A 16,543-nucleotide genomic window follows, 5' to 3' on the forward strand; every position below is an offset into this window, starting at 1 on the left:
CTGCAAACACTTCGTTGAATGTAGCAGACAGGTCTTAAGAGCTATTTGTGGTTAAAAACCAGGTCAAAAGTAAAAAATTAATACCGCTGCATCGCCAATGACCAGCTTACTCGTCCCGGCTCTGCGTTCAGAGGTCGTTAAGGGGTCTTTCGAACTCTCTTCTCAGGCGAATATGAGTACAACACATGATTTCTTATCATTCTATCAAAATGTTCGTGGAATGAGAACGAAAACGTAGGCCTTCTTGCTTGCCATCACCTCCTGCGACTACGACATTAGTGTTCTCACCGAACCTTGGCTACGCGATGATATATTAAACACCGAGCTATCGACGAACTTCGCATTCTACCGATACGATCGCAACTCTTCTAGTAGTCATCCGTCATCTAAGCCGTGGAGGTGGGGTTATTATAGTGATAAAAAACTCTAACTGTGACTGTACTAAAGATGCCCGGTTGTGAACGTTTGGAACAGGTTGTCGTACGCGTTTCACTGTCAGGCCGATCTTTATTTGTTTGCTTCATTTATCTGAGGCTGAACAGCGATCTTGACATGTAAAACATGTAAACTCTGCGTTGCAAAACATTCATGAGAAAGCCAACCAAAAGACAATGTACTTGTTGTAGGCGATTATATTCTCCCTCATCTAATATATTGGACGAAAATGGTTTAGATCAGGCAATCGCGGTTTTCTACTAGGCCTTATATGAGATTCTTCGTCGTTATGTTCCCAAGAAGGTGTCAGTAGAAAGCAGATTATAACGCAGAGCTTGGTCGCCTTCGGAAACAACGAAAGCGATACTACGTCACAGGATCGACGACAGCAGAACTCTAGAGAAAATTTTCAATAGGACGTAAGTAACAATGAGAGATTCTCTTTGACGTCTTTCTCTTCTGTTCATTACTCGGCCATTTCAACATTTACTACTCTACTCTTTGCATAATATTGTAGTAAAAACCGCCGGCTCTCGATATGTACTGGAAAATTAGTACAAAGTGTTGTAATGACGTCGTAATAAACGAAAGAGAAAGTAAACAAAGAGAGGCTCTCAATGTTACTTACGTCCTATTGAAAATTTTCTCTAGAGCTATTCTTCCTCTAATGGAACTGTAATACAAAACAGCCCAAAATAGTGCATTGCGTGAGTATCTTAACCAATCCGTCGATATTTATAAATAACAGAAAACATTCCGGGGGTATTCCAAAAACCAGTTCGCAGCCCACAACCCGTTGATGGATCTTTTTGCAGATCAGCTCCGAGATGTATTTACGAACTCTCCTGTTTATCCATCATAACAGTAACTTGAAACTTGTAACTTGCCAACGCGTAATATCAGCCAAAATGCCGATGTATTTCGAGCTTTATCATTGGTCTGTTGAAAGGGTCGGGTCCGGATTGCTTGCTTCCTGCGTTCATAAAACATTGTGCCCAAGCCCTTTCTGTACCAGTAAGCGTTATTTTCAAGCGTCCAATCATGTAAAATACTTTCCTAAGAAGCGGTTATAGTGCCTATTCATAAGGCTAGAAGAACAGACAACATTGAAAATTACAGAGGAATCTTGTTTACAATGCGATGTATGCAGCATCTTCCAACAGCATTGACGAACGTCCGTACGGATTTGTAAAACTCGGCTCGGCCACCTCGAACATGATTACATGCGCAAGCTGTTATGAAACAAACTGCAGCGACCGGAATATCCTTCATGGGTAACAAGATGGCCGTATTCTTACCTTTGCGAACGATCCGTTTTTGTTAGAGTTGGCTCCATACGCTCAACCGTCTTTGAAACGCCAACCGTTGTCCCTCAAGGAAGTCACCGAGAGCCATTTATCATTTTCTTATTCATTAACGATACTTTTCTTAACTATACTTTTCAAGTATGTGTCGTCGAGAGGGTGGATTCTATCCGTGACCTGGGAGTGTTATTCGACAGAAAACTGTGTTTCGTCGAGCACATCACAGCAATAACGGTGGAGTTTTTCTTAGACGGAACGCTGTTGATTTTGTGCATTTCTGCATTTCGTACTGAAATTCATATACTGTGCCCTGATTCGGAGCATCTTGGAGTACAACGATGTTCAAAGTAACCGGATGGAACGAGTTCGAAGAAACTTCGTCCGATTTGTCCTGAGAAAACTGTCTTGGAATGATCTTATTCGCCTTCCACCGTCCAATAATAGATGCAAGTAGCTAGATTTGTCAACGCAGGGGTCTCGCCGAACTTTTCTGCAAATAATGTCCATTTTCGATGCGTTGTCGAACAATATTGACTGTCCCGACATTCTTTAAATGATTACTTTGTTTGTTCTTCCTCGTGTTATAAGGGATCGTCCACTTCTGTGAATTTCTTGGCACCAGCAAACGAACCGAATAATTCGGTAGACAGATTTATCGAATTCATCGGAACTTCTCTAATGTATTATCCCTAAATACATCATATAAATTAGCATTTCAGACAATAGCATTAAATGTACCAAAGACAAATAAAAAATGCTTTGTTTTTTTTTTTTTTTGCACGGCTCAACGCGTTAACATAACTGAGCTGTGGATCTCATTTTTTACGATATAAAAAATGAAGGAAAGAAAATTATATGTCACTACCTTCATTGGGTGCTATTAGCGCAGTTCACTGCCGCGTGTTGAAATCTTCTTTTGTGGTGGTTATCGTGTTATTGTTCACATCCATTTTGTCACCGATACTGCTTTCTTGATGCTCACTTATTTCTTGTTTTTATTTGATCTTGTAACTATGTCCTCTTATTCGCTCGCTTCTTTGTTGGTGGTACTGGTTATTGGCTTGGAGATATTGGGCATAGTTGTTGTTGAGTGAATAAAGGGCGAACACGAAATTTTTGCGACACATTCAAAAGGGCATAACTTTTTTACCATTGGGTAAAAATCAACCAAATTTTGCACACTTTCTCATTGATGTATATTGTTGCTGTCAACCTCGAAGTCGTGTTTTTCGATTCATCGAAAATGGAGGTGAACCAACGCGAGTCTAGAGAACAAATTCTTTCTAAACACCTGGAATTTCCTGACCTGTCGCACCGGCAGTTGGGAAAATGTTGAACATTCACCATTCAACCGTCTCCAGAGTGTTAAAGCGGTTCCAGGAGCGGTTGACGTTGGACTACGGCAAAGGAGCTGGAAGAAACCGGGACCGGAGAACAAAAAGACGGAGGGAAAGGTGAAGCGGATGATTAAAGCAAATCCCAACGTCTCAAGCCGTGATTTGGCTAAAAAGATCGGCATGTCGCAGAGCTACGTCCAGAATGCAAAGAAGAGAGCTGGACTACATACATACAAGGTACAGAACTTCCCAAACCGCGATGAGCGGCAACAATCGACGGCTAAAACTCGGGCACGGAAGCTCTACGAGAAGATGCTGACAAAATATGGCTGCTGTGTGATGGACGACGAAACGTATATAAAAGCCTATTTTAAGCAAATTCCGGGGTTGGAGTTTTTCATCCGCAAGAGCAAGTTCTATGTGGACGACAAATTTAAGAAGAAGAAAATGTCGAAGTTCGCTTCCAAATATCTCATTTGGCAGGTCATCTGCTCTTGCGGACTGATGAGTGAGCCTTTCATGACAAAGGGCACAGTAAATGGCGACATCTATAAATATGAGTGCCTCGAGAAGCGCCTTTTGCCGTTCTTGCAGCAGCACGACGAAGCTCCGCTATTTTGGCCAGATTTGACATCATGCCACTATTCTAAAAGTGTCCTGGAGTGGTATGAGGCCAATTCTGTCCATTTTGTTCCAAAGGACATTAATCCGCCAAACTGTCCGGAGCTGCGCCCGGTGGAGCAGTACTGGGCAATGATGAAGCGGGAACTTCGGAAGAGCAAGAAGACAGTCAAAGACGAGAAGGACATGTTAAGAAAATGGAAAAAAACTGAGGAACTGGTACCGGATGACACTGTAAAGACTTTGATGGAGGGCATCAAGCGAAAATGCGTTCAATTTTACACTCAAGGCTTCATCGATTAACTTTTCTTTTGATTTTTGTAGTAAATATATCTATAAAACTACCCTAAAATTTTGGTTTGATTTTAAACATTATAAGATAATTGGCATAACATTTTCGGTGTCGCATTAATTTCGTATTCGCCCTTTATTTGTTCCTGTCAGATCCGTAGATATTAGGTTTGTAGCCGTTTGTGGTTTAGCACCAGATAATTGCGCGCTGTTTTTGATTGTAGTAGGCGAACTTTCCTTTGCTGCTTCTGTTTGCCGTAGTGTAGTGTTTCATTACATAATTGGCACGTAAGAATCTACCCTGGGTGTGTGACCGGCGTTCCCTGATTAAGTCCCATTTTCGGTTGATCTGCATATAATGGTCACGTATGAAAGGATTGGTTCGGTCGGACGCATTCTCACCACACGAACACCATTTGAAACACCCGGATGGAGTTCCTCCGAGTATGAGCTGCGACGGAATCCACTTCTCCGCATCTTGACATGTATGTATTAATCACGATTTCGGGGGTGCGCGGAGATAAGTCATGTAAGCGAACTTCTATAGAGTCATTGTCAATATATACGGGAATGTTGATTTTAACATTGCTGCATTCAGCGGCGTGCTGGATATTGTTCCTCGAAACGAATAATTCCGCTTGAGTAATGTCATTAAAAATAATTAGCACGTGATGTGAAATATGATTCAGTTGATAGGTGTTAACTTCTGCCAGATTGAGTTCCATCTGCACTTTTAATAATTGCGTTCTTTTGGGATCCGACGACGCGCTTTCCCTCTCTCGAATCTCGAAGAATTGAGACGCGTTAAACCGACACGCTCTCGGCGATCAGGGATCTACAATACGGGGTATCTAAGCATTTATTCATCTAGGTCATTGAAGTTAGCTGCGGCCATTGACAACAATTTGCACTGCGGGATCCCGAGAAACGCCGATCGTCTCGTAGCAATCGGTAGAACTGACAGTTACCTTCAAAGCTGAGCTAGTCGAACACTTCAAATCCCACTAGACGAGTAAAACTGACCACCTGATTAAAGTTAGTTTACCCATGCCCAAACAGTTTAATACGCTGGTCTCCATTCATTACCGTCTATTTGACCACCTCCGTGTATTGGCTAACAGAAACTAGTAAAGCCCGCTGGGACTACTACTTTTCATTTGACCACTACCAATTCTTGATACGCTCCGTAGTTCCTCTAGCTATTGAGTTAAGACTGTCTGGTTTCCACTGGAGCAGCGCTACCAGTGACGGTTTCAGCATACAATGAACTTTTGATGTTATTTTACTTGTATCGAAATATTGATGAACACCGATGAAACATGCTTATTAGATTAGATTAGATTGGTTTTGTATGTAATTTTGACCTTTTATGAATAGGCTAGGGTAATTAAAATGAGCAACTGAACAATTTTGTTTGTTTCACCATTTTCAAGAGAAAATAAGTTTTGGAAGCCAATATTCTTAAAAAACAATGGCATTTAAAGACGTAATAACATATTACTGTTTTTGAGGACGCTGGGTTTTCTTTGGCTTAACACAGGTCAAATAATAATCAAAATGCCATACACGAACCCGTCTGCTGATTGAAAACAGGTACTCGAGACATTCATACCCCTTAAACAGATTTTTTCTACAAAAGGAAATGGATTGGTGTTGAGCACCTACATTGTGATCGCTAATCGAAAGGGACCATCAAAATGTGTACGTTTGTTAAAGGAATGCATTCAAATGTAAAAATTTCCTAAGAACTAATTAGTCCCGCCAGTTAATTTGTTATGTTAGTATAAATAGGGTGCACTAATATGATTCATGAGGCAGTGCGCCATGATAAAAGCATTACCCTTCATCCGTAGGAATATACTGATCGGCGTATGTAGCGGGAGATGTTTGTTCGTGGCTGTCTGCAATAGTCACAGCTTTTGATGAGCTAATTGATGAGGTTCGTGGTGGTGGTAGTACAGATAGCTGTGGCAAAGAATGTGGTTGTTGTTGATCGGTAGCTATACGCAATGAACTTCTACTACTGTTTACAGAACTACGGCTCAAAGCAACTCTACTTTGTATTGGTGTTCCAGCGCAGGATTTGACACTACCGCTACTAGCACCAGAACGCGAACTACTAAAACGAAATCAAGGTACACATACTGAAACTATAACGATTTGGGACATGCACGCTTGGGGTTATTAACATAGGTAATGACAACACAAGTTAATTCGACACTTAGTTACCAAATTCACATTAAGGTACGTACTTTCCCGATCGCACTGCACCTTGAATAGGAGTCCACACCATACTGGTACCGGTTCTCATGCCCGCTCCAAACCCAGGTGTTTCCTAGAGCAGATTTTGTTTTAAATAGATGTCATACAATAAAACTAATAAAGTTACCTTCAAAGTTTTCTTTTCCTTGGCCAACACTTTCATCACGTACCGGTAGCTTCTAGATACACGATGCAAGCGTAATGTCAACGAACCAATTGCACCCGCTATAAACGCTACTACCAGATGCAAGCCGGTAAAGGATAATCTCGACTTCTTCGGTTCATCAATCCGTTCTTCCTCTTCCCCATCCTCATCATCACTGATCAGGCGAGCTTCCTCTTCCGCAGTGGTTTGTTGTGGTCTCGGATCTTTACTCGTGCTCGGTTTCTGCCCATCCGGTTGTTCGGTGTCGGTGTCACGCTTCAACCGGCTCTGATCCTGGCAGGATTAGGAGGAAAATATTTAATCGTTGTTTTCTGATATAATTACCAAGAAAGCAACACATAACCAAAGCCGAATTCAAATAATTTCAAATGTTTCAAACGTGATGCTATGGGTTGTAAAACTGGTGGTAAATAGAGTGGTGCAATTCAAGCGACAGCAGTAGTTTCTAACTGCCTACGTATGGAGGTTTTGCCATAACACCAGAATAGATGATTCGATATAGAAGATAATGTTTAAATACATGTACAGTGACGATCACGATGATGATAGGAATCTTATAAATTAATAGCAATGATTTTTTTTTGCGTAGCCTGCAGTTGAACTTACTTATAAAAGCGTTTTAAAGATGTAAATAGAAATTCAAAAGGGTATTTTTTTAGTGCACCGATTAAATTTTGTGCATAAGGGCTCAACAATAACTAACATAAAAGTTTGCTTTAAATGTTTCGGATCCTCCTCATCCATCAGTAACTAGCGACAACTTGGGGCCAGTTAGATGGCAAATCCTAACTAGCACCAAATTGACGCCAGTTAGATACTAATCCAAAACAGTCACAGGTCAAACCAACAGACAATATTTTCGATTCCGCTTTCTTATCAGTCAACCAGAACGCTCTGAACCAGCCAGTTATATAGTTGCTCACGCAAGACGTGTGACTTTTTTGAAATAAGCGTGTAACTGGCGCCGATTTGAACTAATCATCCAACTGACCCCTAGTTGGTGCTAGTTACTGATGAGAAGAACTCGAAAAGTGGGATTTTTCTAAAGGTATGTAGTAATACAAAACATATGACACAGTGCTATTACATTACCTTCACCTTTCTAGTTTCTCCTATTAACGTGCACTGGGCAACAGGACCGTGCAAAAATTACTTCCCCTGGCAATGATTTGCCTCAAGGTGCGATGGATGTTGAAATAAAATCAACTCCCCGCACAGTGATCACCTTCCATACAAAAGTCGGACAAAACCTCAAAAGTGGCCCGAATTTGATGAAAACTTCACATTAGGGTAATTTTGTGACGCTGAATTCATATATGATGTTCATTTTTTTGTTTTTTAAATCCTCAAAATTTTTGCGCTTAGGGTGGTTCGAAAATTCAACATTTACGAATATAAAGTGCACTATTTCCAAAAATTCATTTTCAAAAAATTAGGTGCGGTGAATTTTTTAGCAGAATACACATTTTTTCAATTGTTGATAATGATAAGACACATCTATAAATTATATTGCGAACCCTGGGTAGTCAAAGGCTACCATGCGTCTCCTTCAGACGTATCACGAAAAATCACCTTTTTTCATACCTCGGGGCAGAAAGGGGCAAAACAAGATATTCATTTTCGGAAAGTACACTAATTTTCAAGTATAATGAACAACAAGCGATCTTTCCGAACCGTTTCAAAAAAAAGTACAGTCACTTTGAAAATTATAACTTTAAACTATTGCTCGATTTATTATTCGTTTTTCATGTCTGAGCGAGAAGAAAGGCTTGTATCGACTAAATCGAATGGCAGCTATAAGTCCAGCGAATAACCTTTCAAATGAAATCAGTTTGACCCCAATCGGAATCTTAACTAAAAAGATATATTCATTTGAATAACTTTGAATAGGTTTGAAAAGAGTTTTCCTCAGAATTCATCATCTATTTCACCTTTGAAGTTCTGTATAAAATTGAACTCTCGTCTTCGGGACTTAATATTTTGAGAAGACTCTATTCAACCTGTTAAGAAACAGAGAAAAATGTTAAATCACGAAAAATCTAAGATAAAATTTTGAGGTTTTGTCCGGCTAGGCGACACTGTGCCCCGTCTCAAGCTATATCCATGATCTTTTCCGGGCCAAAGACATTGAATTTATTGCAAATTTTTTAAGCTTTGGCGGAACGATATACTGCCGTGACAGAAATAACGAAATAGTAATAGTAAATAGTTTAAAACAGGCAAATAATATTACTGGCTACAGGCCTTTCACGAAGATGTGCATAGTATATGTACCAGTTAATCGGGTTGCAGTTGACGGGGTCGTCTCGGATTTGAGTTTGAATTACGCGGATCTGCTGACAGATGGGGTTGGTGGTTTTAAAGACCCTGTGTTTCAGCTTGGGAAGATACCGGACAGCAAACGTTGCCATTCATCATCAGTCGCAGCTGACGGGAAGAGAACATATGTCAACTCAGACTCCTATCGGGTGACCTCCGTCTCTGCTCTATCTAACTACCAATCTTTTTGACAAGGCTCTTTACTTGTTCGCCATTTTGTTTGATCATGAACTGTAGGGGAATGTGTTCGGTTGTCGGCACAGTTTTGTTTTTGGCTCACAACATTACTACAATTGAACAATATACGGGAATAAGCATACCAATGGAGAGCTAGAGGCCATAGCTAATAACTTATTGAAGAATTTAATTTATTTTGTCAACTTAAAAAAAGTCATTAACAATTTAGTAAAATGATATTTTTTACCATTTTGAAAAATGTGGTCGGTTGTCGGCACCCTAAAAAAAATTACTGAAAAAGGAAAAATATGAATGATGATCATCACGATTCAAAGGGAGAAGGAAATTTATTCAGTTCAACAACCATCAAAGGCATTATGAACATCTTTCTTCATCAGAACCACAATATGTGTATGCGAAAAACTAGTGCGAATATTACGCACTGCTAATGCACTGACGGATCGCATTCACTGCCATTGAGTTAGTTTCAGGTAGTCTATTTTTTACCAAAGCTTCAGACAGATCAGATAGAAGTCAGTCAGGGGAGGAGGGCTACAGGGTCACAGCGAACTCCCCGCCCACCAAATTATCAGGTCGTGACAATCTGGTATATACAGTGCTACCTAGCGGTGAAAACACGCCAAAGATCGATCTCTGGTATCTATTCGTAAAGCCCGTTCCAAAATATCCATATTGATTAGGTTATTGAGAGCATTTGCCACAGAAAATGGGGTGCCGACAACCGACCATGTTTGGGTGCCGACAACCGATTTTAGTAACCTTTTTGAAAACTGATCAAAAGAAAACTTGTGGCGAACATGTCGGTGCCATTCAATGCAGAATCACAAAATAGAATAAATTGACATCGAACATATTCAATGCGCATACTTTTTAGATCGATTTACTTCTTTCTGTAACACTAAGCAAATCATTAAAAAAAAACTTTTAAGTAGAATTTCACTTGTTCAAAAAATATATTGGTTGTAGAACAGAACATTCGAGTCTGTTTGCTTCAGCAATCGGCACAAAAAGATCGCGCGAATATATCACACAAATAATATTTATCAGAATGTCCATATCTGGTTTCTGTCAAAAGCTACATAGGGGTACCGACAACCGACCAGTGCCGGCAACCGACCACTTTCCCCTACTAATTGCTAACAACTGGTACATACAGCCACCCATTGTAGCAATAAGGTTTGTTGTGGGAATGATGTTGTTGACCGTATTGTCACAGCTTTAAATATTTTTTATAAGCATCTTAGCTGTTACCACGCAATAAAATCAGCAAACGACGTCCAAAGATTTCATCAGTTCTACAGTGGAATTGCGTAAGAATTATCTCGAAAATCGATTTCTTTAAAATTTTAATAAATAATTTGAAATACGATGCATTTGCATTATGCGAAACATGACTTACTTAAGAAATAAACCTCAATTTCCATGATTTCAATATTATTCGCTTAGATCGACTTTTGGTGTCAAAAAGTGCTATTCTTTCAAACGAATCGACCTCCCCTCGACACCAAGCATTGAAGTTGAAGTTGGCCATCAACGGCTTTGCGATATTGCGGAACACCTCCCCGCACCTAGGCGGGTAAGAGTTAAGTTCAGTTTCACGATGATAATCGATCTACCTCACTCCTTTAGATTTGTGACTACTTCAATATGACTATTTTGAACTTGGCTGAAATGATATGGATTTCGGCTCCCCCAGCACGCCCGAGCGCTTTAGACTTGTCCCTTTGCTCGACAATGCTGCGGTTAGATAACGTATGGAAAGTAATTCGTGATCCCCACGGCAGCGACAATCACTATTGCTATCGCTTTAGGGCCACCGAATACAATTATTGTTTCGCATGCCCTCAGACGAAATATTGATTTGAAGTCCAATCGAGTCCACGCAAGAGCCTACTCCGAAGGAAGAGTGCGAGCTCCTGGCTGGTTTGATTCTCGATACCGCGATTCAAGCTTAGACTAAACGCGTACCAGACGCGAACTCTCGCGGGCGTCCTCTCTTCTCATGGTGAGACAAAAAGTGGTCCGAGCTGTACGCGGATAAGGCAGCCGCGTATAAAACCTTCCGGGACGACGGGCTATCCGTTAGCTATCGGTAGTACGCGATGTTAGAAACGCGAATGAAGAGTTTGATGAAAGCCAAGAAACGTAGCTACTGGCACCGGTTCGTTGACGGGCTCACGAGAGAAACATCGAAGAGTACTCTTTGGGGCACGACCCGGCGCTTACGAAACCGAAACAGTACTAACGAAAGCGTGGAATCTTCAAACCGTTTGGATATTCGATTTCGCCAAGATTTGTCCGGAGTCCGCCCCCTTCTCTACAATTATTACGTGAATGACATTGACGAATATCTCGTCAATCCCTACAGGCTAAGACAGCTTGCAGATGACGGTGTGGTCTCTATTACAGCCGTCGATTTGCAAGGACCACTGCAAGATACCTTGGACAATTTGTCCGCTTGGGACCTTCAGCTGGGTATCGACTTATCCACTTAGAACACTGAACTAGTCGTATGTTCAAGGAAGCGTGAACCAGCGCAACTACAGCTTTAATTAATTAATACCTAGGGATGTCACATTAGCTATTTGAAGCAGAACTGCCAACAAAGGATCAACTTTCTCCGTATAGGAGACACGATCAGGCTGCACCAAACAGTGATACTGTCTGTGATGGAGTACGAGTATTTGTGTGTTCACTCTGCTGCAAACATATATTCCATCAAACTGGAGCGAGTTCAGTATTGTTGTTTGCATATCGCTTTGGGTTGCATGCACTCGACCCACACGATGAGTCTAAAAGTGCTGGAGGGTGACCTTCCGCTGAAAAATTAATTTTGGGACCTCTCATTTCGATTGCTCATCGGATACATGACACAAAAGATCAATCCTTTTTTATATTGTCCCAACCGTGTTAATCTCTCTCATGCTTCTGATTCAACTGTATTCTGCGACACATCCATGAAAGATGAGTTTCGTGGAATCCCCGATCTCATACGTCGGCAAGTGATCCCAAACATCTTTCATAGTAAATTTCGAGAAGTCAACTGCAACAAGATGTTTTACACCGACGGGCCAAGTCTCGATAGCTCCACCAGCTCCGGTATATTAAATCAAAACCTCACCGCCTCCTTCAAACTCAATGATGCTGCTTCAATTTACGTCGCAAAACTTGCGGCTATTCAATATACCTTTGGGATTATTGATACTTGGCCCACCGATTATTATTTTACCATATCGGACAGCATCAGCTCAATAGAGGCTCTTCGTTCGATGAAACCTAGCAAGCACATTCCGTATTTCGTTAGGAAAATATAGGAGCTCTTGCATGACTTATTTGTAAGATTGTACAAGATTACCTAAGTTTGCATCCCTTCGTATTGCTCCGGGGAATGAAGAAGAGAACTCGAATTAAGTGGGTGGGCGTTTTAGAAGGTGACATCTACGAAAGACATATCTGCTCCAATACATTTTTCAATATCTCTCGTCAGAAAACGCTAGAAAGTTATCAGGCATCGCGGAGCAATGGCGATAGCTACATCCTATTATCCCCAAGATATTAACGAAACTTTGGTTGAGAGGAATGGATGTGAATCGGGTTTTAATTGGTGTGATGTCTCGGCTCATAGTGAATCACTACATGTTAGATGCTCATCGTATTGAGCACGCGAATAGTGATATCTGCTCATTTATTCGCAAGTGCTTTCTTCTACCTGTACCGTGCAACATCGACGGTTTGATGCAACTTCAACGTGACTCGAAACATCGCTGTCGAAAGAGTAAACAAACACGGGACCTACAGCTCAAACATCACACGCGCAGCTCCGCTGTGTTGCCGATCCGCGTCTGAGCTATACTTCGAAATCATCTGGAGGAACCCCTCACGCCTCGAGGAAGACCGCTCTGCGTCTCAATGCATTAAATGTTTCACTTAATTCATGATTAATTACTAGAGTGACAAGAAAAAAATGACCCCTATCGGCCCACCCCTGAGTCGATTCCTAGTCCCACCAGGAGTACTTGCTCCAAATTTGAAGCAAATCGGACAAGTCTAGCTACCGGACCAACATGCTCGAAGTTTGTATGGGATTTTTCGACAATTTACATGGAGAAAACCCACTAGCGCGCATTTTCGCCGCTAGGTGGCACTGTATGAATCGCATTATCACTGTAAGTGAAAATAAGAAAGATAATTTAATAGTCTCCAACTTTGTCGAAGAGTGCTAGTCAATCCGGCTTTGTTAAAAAAAGTTATTAAACTTTTAACGAAGTGATGTCTGAGTCAGTTTTGCATGGGGCCTAGCAGTGCATGGTTGTGTATCGGCACTCGATTCCCACTAACTATTATTTTTTGTGATCTAATGGTTAGATTTAGCTGAATAGTATGTTCAGAAGAATTGTAGTATGTGATACGAGTTATGTTTTGGTTAGAAAATTTTAGTTCCACCTGTGACCGCATAGAGGGCGCCAACACTAACTTTTCAACGGAGAGAGATAGGAATTAGATGTCTTCTACAAAGTTGTAGAATAGACATTTTTCAGTAATTCTTCCGAACATTTCGATATTCTATCTCTCTTCGTTGACAAGTTAATGTTGGTGCCCTCTATGCGGTAACAGGTGGAACTAAAATTTTCTAACCAAAATATAACTCGTATTATGTACTACAATACTGCTGAACATACTATTCAGCTAAATCTAACCATTAACTCACAAAAATAATAGTTGGTGGGAATCGAGTACCGATACACAACCATGCACTGCTAGGCCCCATGCAAAACTGACTCAGACATCACTTCGGTAAAAGTTTAATAACTTCTTTTAGCAAAGCCGGATTGACTAGCTGTCTTCGACAAAGTTGTAGACAATTTAATTATCTTCCTTGTTTTCACTTACAGTGATAATGCGATGCATACAGTGCCACCTAGCGGCGAAAATGCGCTAGTGGGTTTTCTCCATGTAAACTGTCGAAAACTCCCATACAAACTTCGAGCACGTTGGTCCGGTAGCTAGACTTGTCCGATTTGCTTCAAATTTGGGGCAAATACTCCTGCTGGGACTAGGAATCGATTCAGGAGTGGGCCCATTGAGTTTTTATTTATTTAATTTTTATTCATTATTTTCTAGGGCAGTCTATTAATGACTCTAATAATCTCCCTGCTAAAAATCCTATATCGCATTACTATATAAAAACACACTAAATGACACCCTTACTCTTACGAATATTATATTAACCCCTCTTGTATATGTATAAGTTAGCTTTAAAATTTCTTTAGTTTCATAATACAAAATAATAATTAAATGGGTAATCGCCTAGTTTTAAGAAATTCAAAATACAAAACAAAACAAAAATTGGCACTTTTGAGCTAATGCAAACGTGCCTTATCAAATAAACGAATTGAATAAAAAAAAATCTGATGGTCGATTCAAGTGGAAGAAATACCATATTGTAAAATAATAATGCTAGGAATACAGGAATTAATGATAAAGCGTTGTCGTGGCAAAATTTTGGCAAGTAATGTAATCATTTAGCATTGAATGATTGTTGCAGACAGATCACTAGAATATAGCATTATGTTGTCTATATATATTTAATAAGACACTGCGAAATCAGTTAGAATATGTTTTTCAATAAATATTGGATGAACAGAATTATTTACAATTGAAAAAAGCCTATAAAACCTACAAACCAGGTGTAAAGCAGTGAAAAATTAAGCGTAATAACTAGAGCGTCATAAATGCTCGGCCAGGTCACTTGAATATAGTATATAGATTACAGGTTATCTAACTACATGTAATAGAGGGTAGGAGAAGGCAGAATGAAACACGAGCAAACTCTAAAACCATGTCGCAGCCCAGGAAATACGATCAGCTAGAAATGTCACACTGTTAAGGATCATATGAGGTACAGGTATTCAGTTCGATGCACTAGCCGAGAAACAATAGAGAATTCAAAAATCTACCAAAAAACAAAACTCACAAAATGAGTATGGCGTGGAATTGGTTCGGAAATGGCGGAACGATCCGTGGCCGCTGTCCCGGTCCGGTCAGTTGGTTCACGATCGCGGATGAATGATGCTCGCCGCAAAACGGGTGATGATTTGCGTCGGACAACCGGTGTTCCAGCGGTTCCCCCTGGATCGGCGGTTGTCTTTGTCGCTGATACTTCTGCCTCCTGATTTTGCGCTTCCAATTCGTTTTGCTCTTTGATTTTCGCTATCAACTACAACACGTGTAAAGGGAAGGGACGAAAGCAGGCGGTGCGAAAAATGGTGCCCGCACGGTTCGTAACGCGAATAGGCGGTAGTCGATCGACAGAGTTGATTTTTGAAATTGAGTGAAATAGTGCACGTGAGCGTAGGTGATATTGTGTGTCCGTTTCGATAAGAGTGAAATTTAAAAGTACTGATTATAAAATTTGCATCAATTAGAGTATCGCAGATACCTAAGAAACCAAGTTCGTGGTACTACCATATTTAAAAACAAACTTTATAAGAAAAAAAACCAATCGGAAAACGAACGCGAATTCAAGCCAGCAGGGGGTACATTTACTTGATACTTTACCTTTCCGAGCGTCAGATGTTTGCGGTTCATGCGACGTTCCGCTGTGGTGTAGTCCTCGTCGGAATCTCGTGGTTGCATCAGGTCCAACTCAAACTCATGCTCTGTGTCTTCAAACATGTAATAATCGCCGGACCGAATAGCTACGTAGAAGACAGAAAATATGATAATATTAGATCCTCATTTTACCCATTTTTTTACTCTTGACGTTCAGTCAATGTCAATGCATTGGTCACCTAAATGTATTTTTCGACAGTAATCGTGTATTTGACAGTTGTTGCTATTTGTGCAGACACATTAATATTTACTGTGGTTGAAATAAATAATAGTTTCAATTGTGCTTTTTGGTAGTAATCTTTAAATTAAATGAAATTAGTTTTTGGGTTATAGTGTTACTAATAAGACACCTCATAGGTACCGTACCGAGCAGCATAAGGCCGAATGGCACTGCATATTATGACCGTATAATTTCCATTAATACAAAAATAGATCTAAAATTGAAAAATAACACATCTTACTGTATTAGTTATTAGTTGAGTTGGTAATACTAAGCAGAAATTCATTTACAACAAAGGTCCATTTCTAGTAGATGTTAGCTATAAGCAAACTTCTAAGAACGCGACGTTTTTACGATCTTTCTTAAGGTTGTAGTTCAAGGGCATTTATGTTTGTTGTCAAATTCGGACCCATTTTGATTTCAATTTTAATACAGAACTGATACTACGTTAGAAGATTCGGGTGACTGGAAAATGCTTAAAGAATTTGTATGTGTCGAATGGAAGATTGAAAAATAAAAATAAATGACAAAATTTATTTGCAATTGCAGCATCAGAATACAAGATAAACTAACATGAAATATTATAATGATTTGAGTGCATAATTTGATGAATACGATGAAAAGACAAGTGCGTAAGCCAATTTAAGAGTAAGGTCCACTAAGACCTTCAGCGATTTTGTTAGTAGCTAGAAGCGCTTTGCAGACAAATAACAGATTCATCGAGAAAATCAAATTATATTTAACTTGTAAAAGAACTCCTTTCGATTCCCGACACATG

The 16,543-nt window shown here is 40.2% G+C and overlaps 1 protein-coding gene across 2 annotated transcripts in view; it reads right to left on the minus strand.

Moving 5' to 3' along the window:
- LOC131683690 (piezo-type mechanosensitive ion channel component-like) overlaps positions 1-16,543 on the minus strand; it is a 135,325-nt gene that overhangs the window by 16,250 nt on the left and 102,532 nt on the right. For both annotated transcript variants that reach the window (XM_058965903.1, XM_058965902.1), the window contains exons 23-27: positions 15,492-15,631; positions 14,908-15,150; positions 6,378-6,689; positions 6,241-6,323; positions 5,829-6,107 (exon numbers count right to left, since the gene is read on the minus strand). In XM_058965903.1, coding sequence (XP_058821886.1) covers positions 5,829-6,107; positions 6,241-6,323; positions 6,378-6,689; positions 14,908-15,150; positions 15,492-15,631 — 1,057 coding nt within the window. The remainder of the gene's footprint in view (positions 1-5,828; positions 6,108-6,240; positions 6,324-6,377; positions 6,690-14,907; positions 15,151-15,491; positions 15,632-16,543) is intronic.

The sequence above is a fragment of the Topomyia yanbarensis genome, chromosome 2, assembly GCF_030247195.1.
Source record: "Topomyia yanbarensis strain Yona2022 chromosome 2, ASM3024719v1, whole genome shotgun sequence".
In the NCBI taxonomy this organism is placed as follows: domain Eukaryota; kingdom Metazoa; phylum Arthropoda; class Insecta; order Diptera; family Culicidae; genus Topomyia; species Topomyia yanbarensis.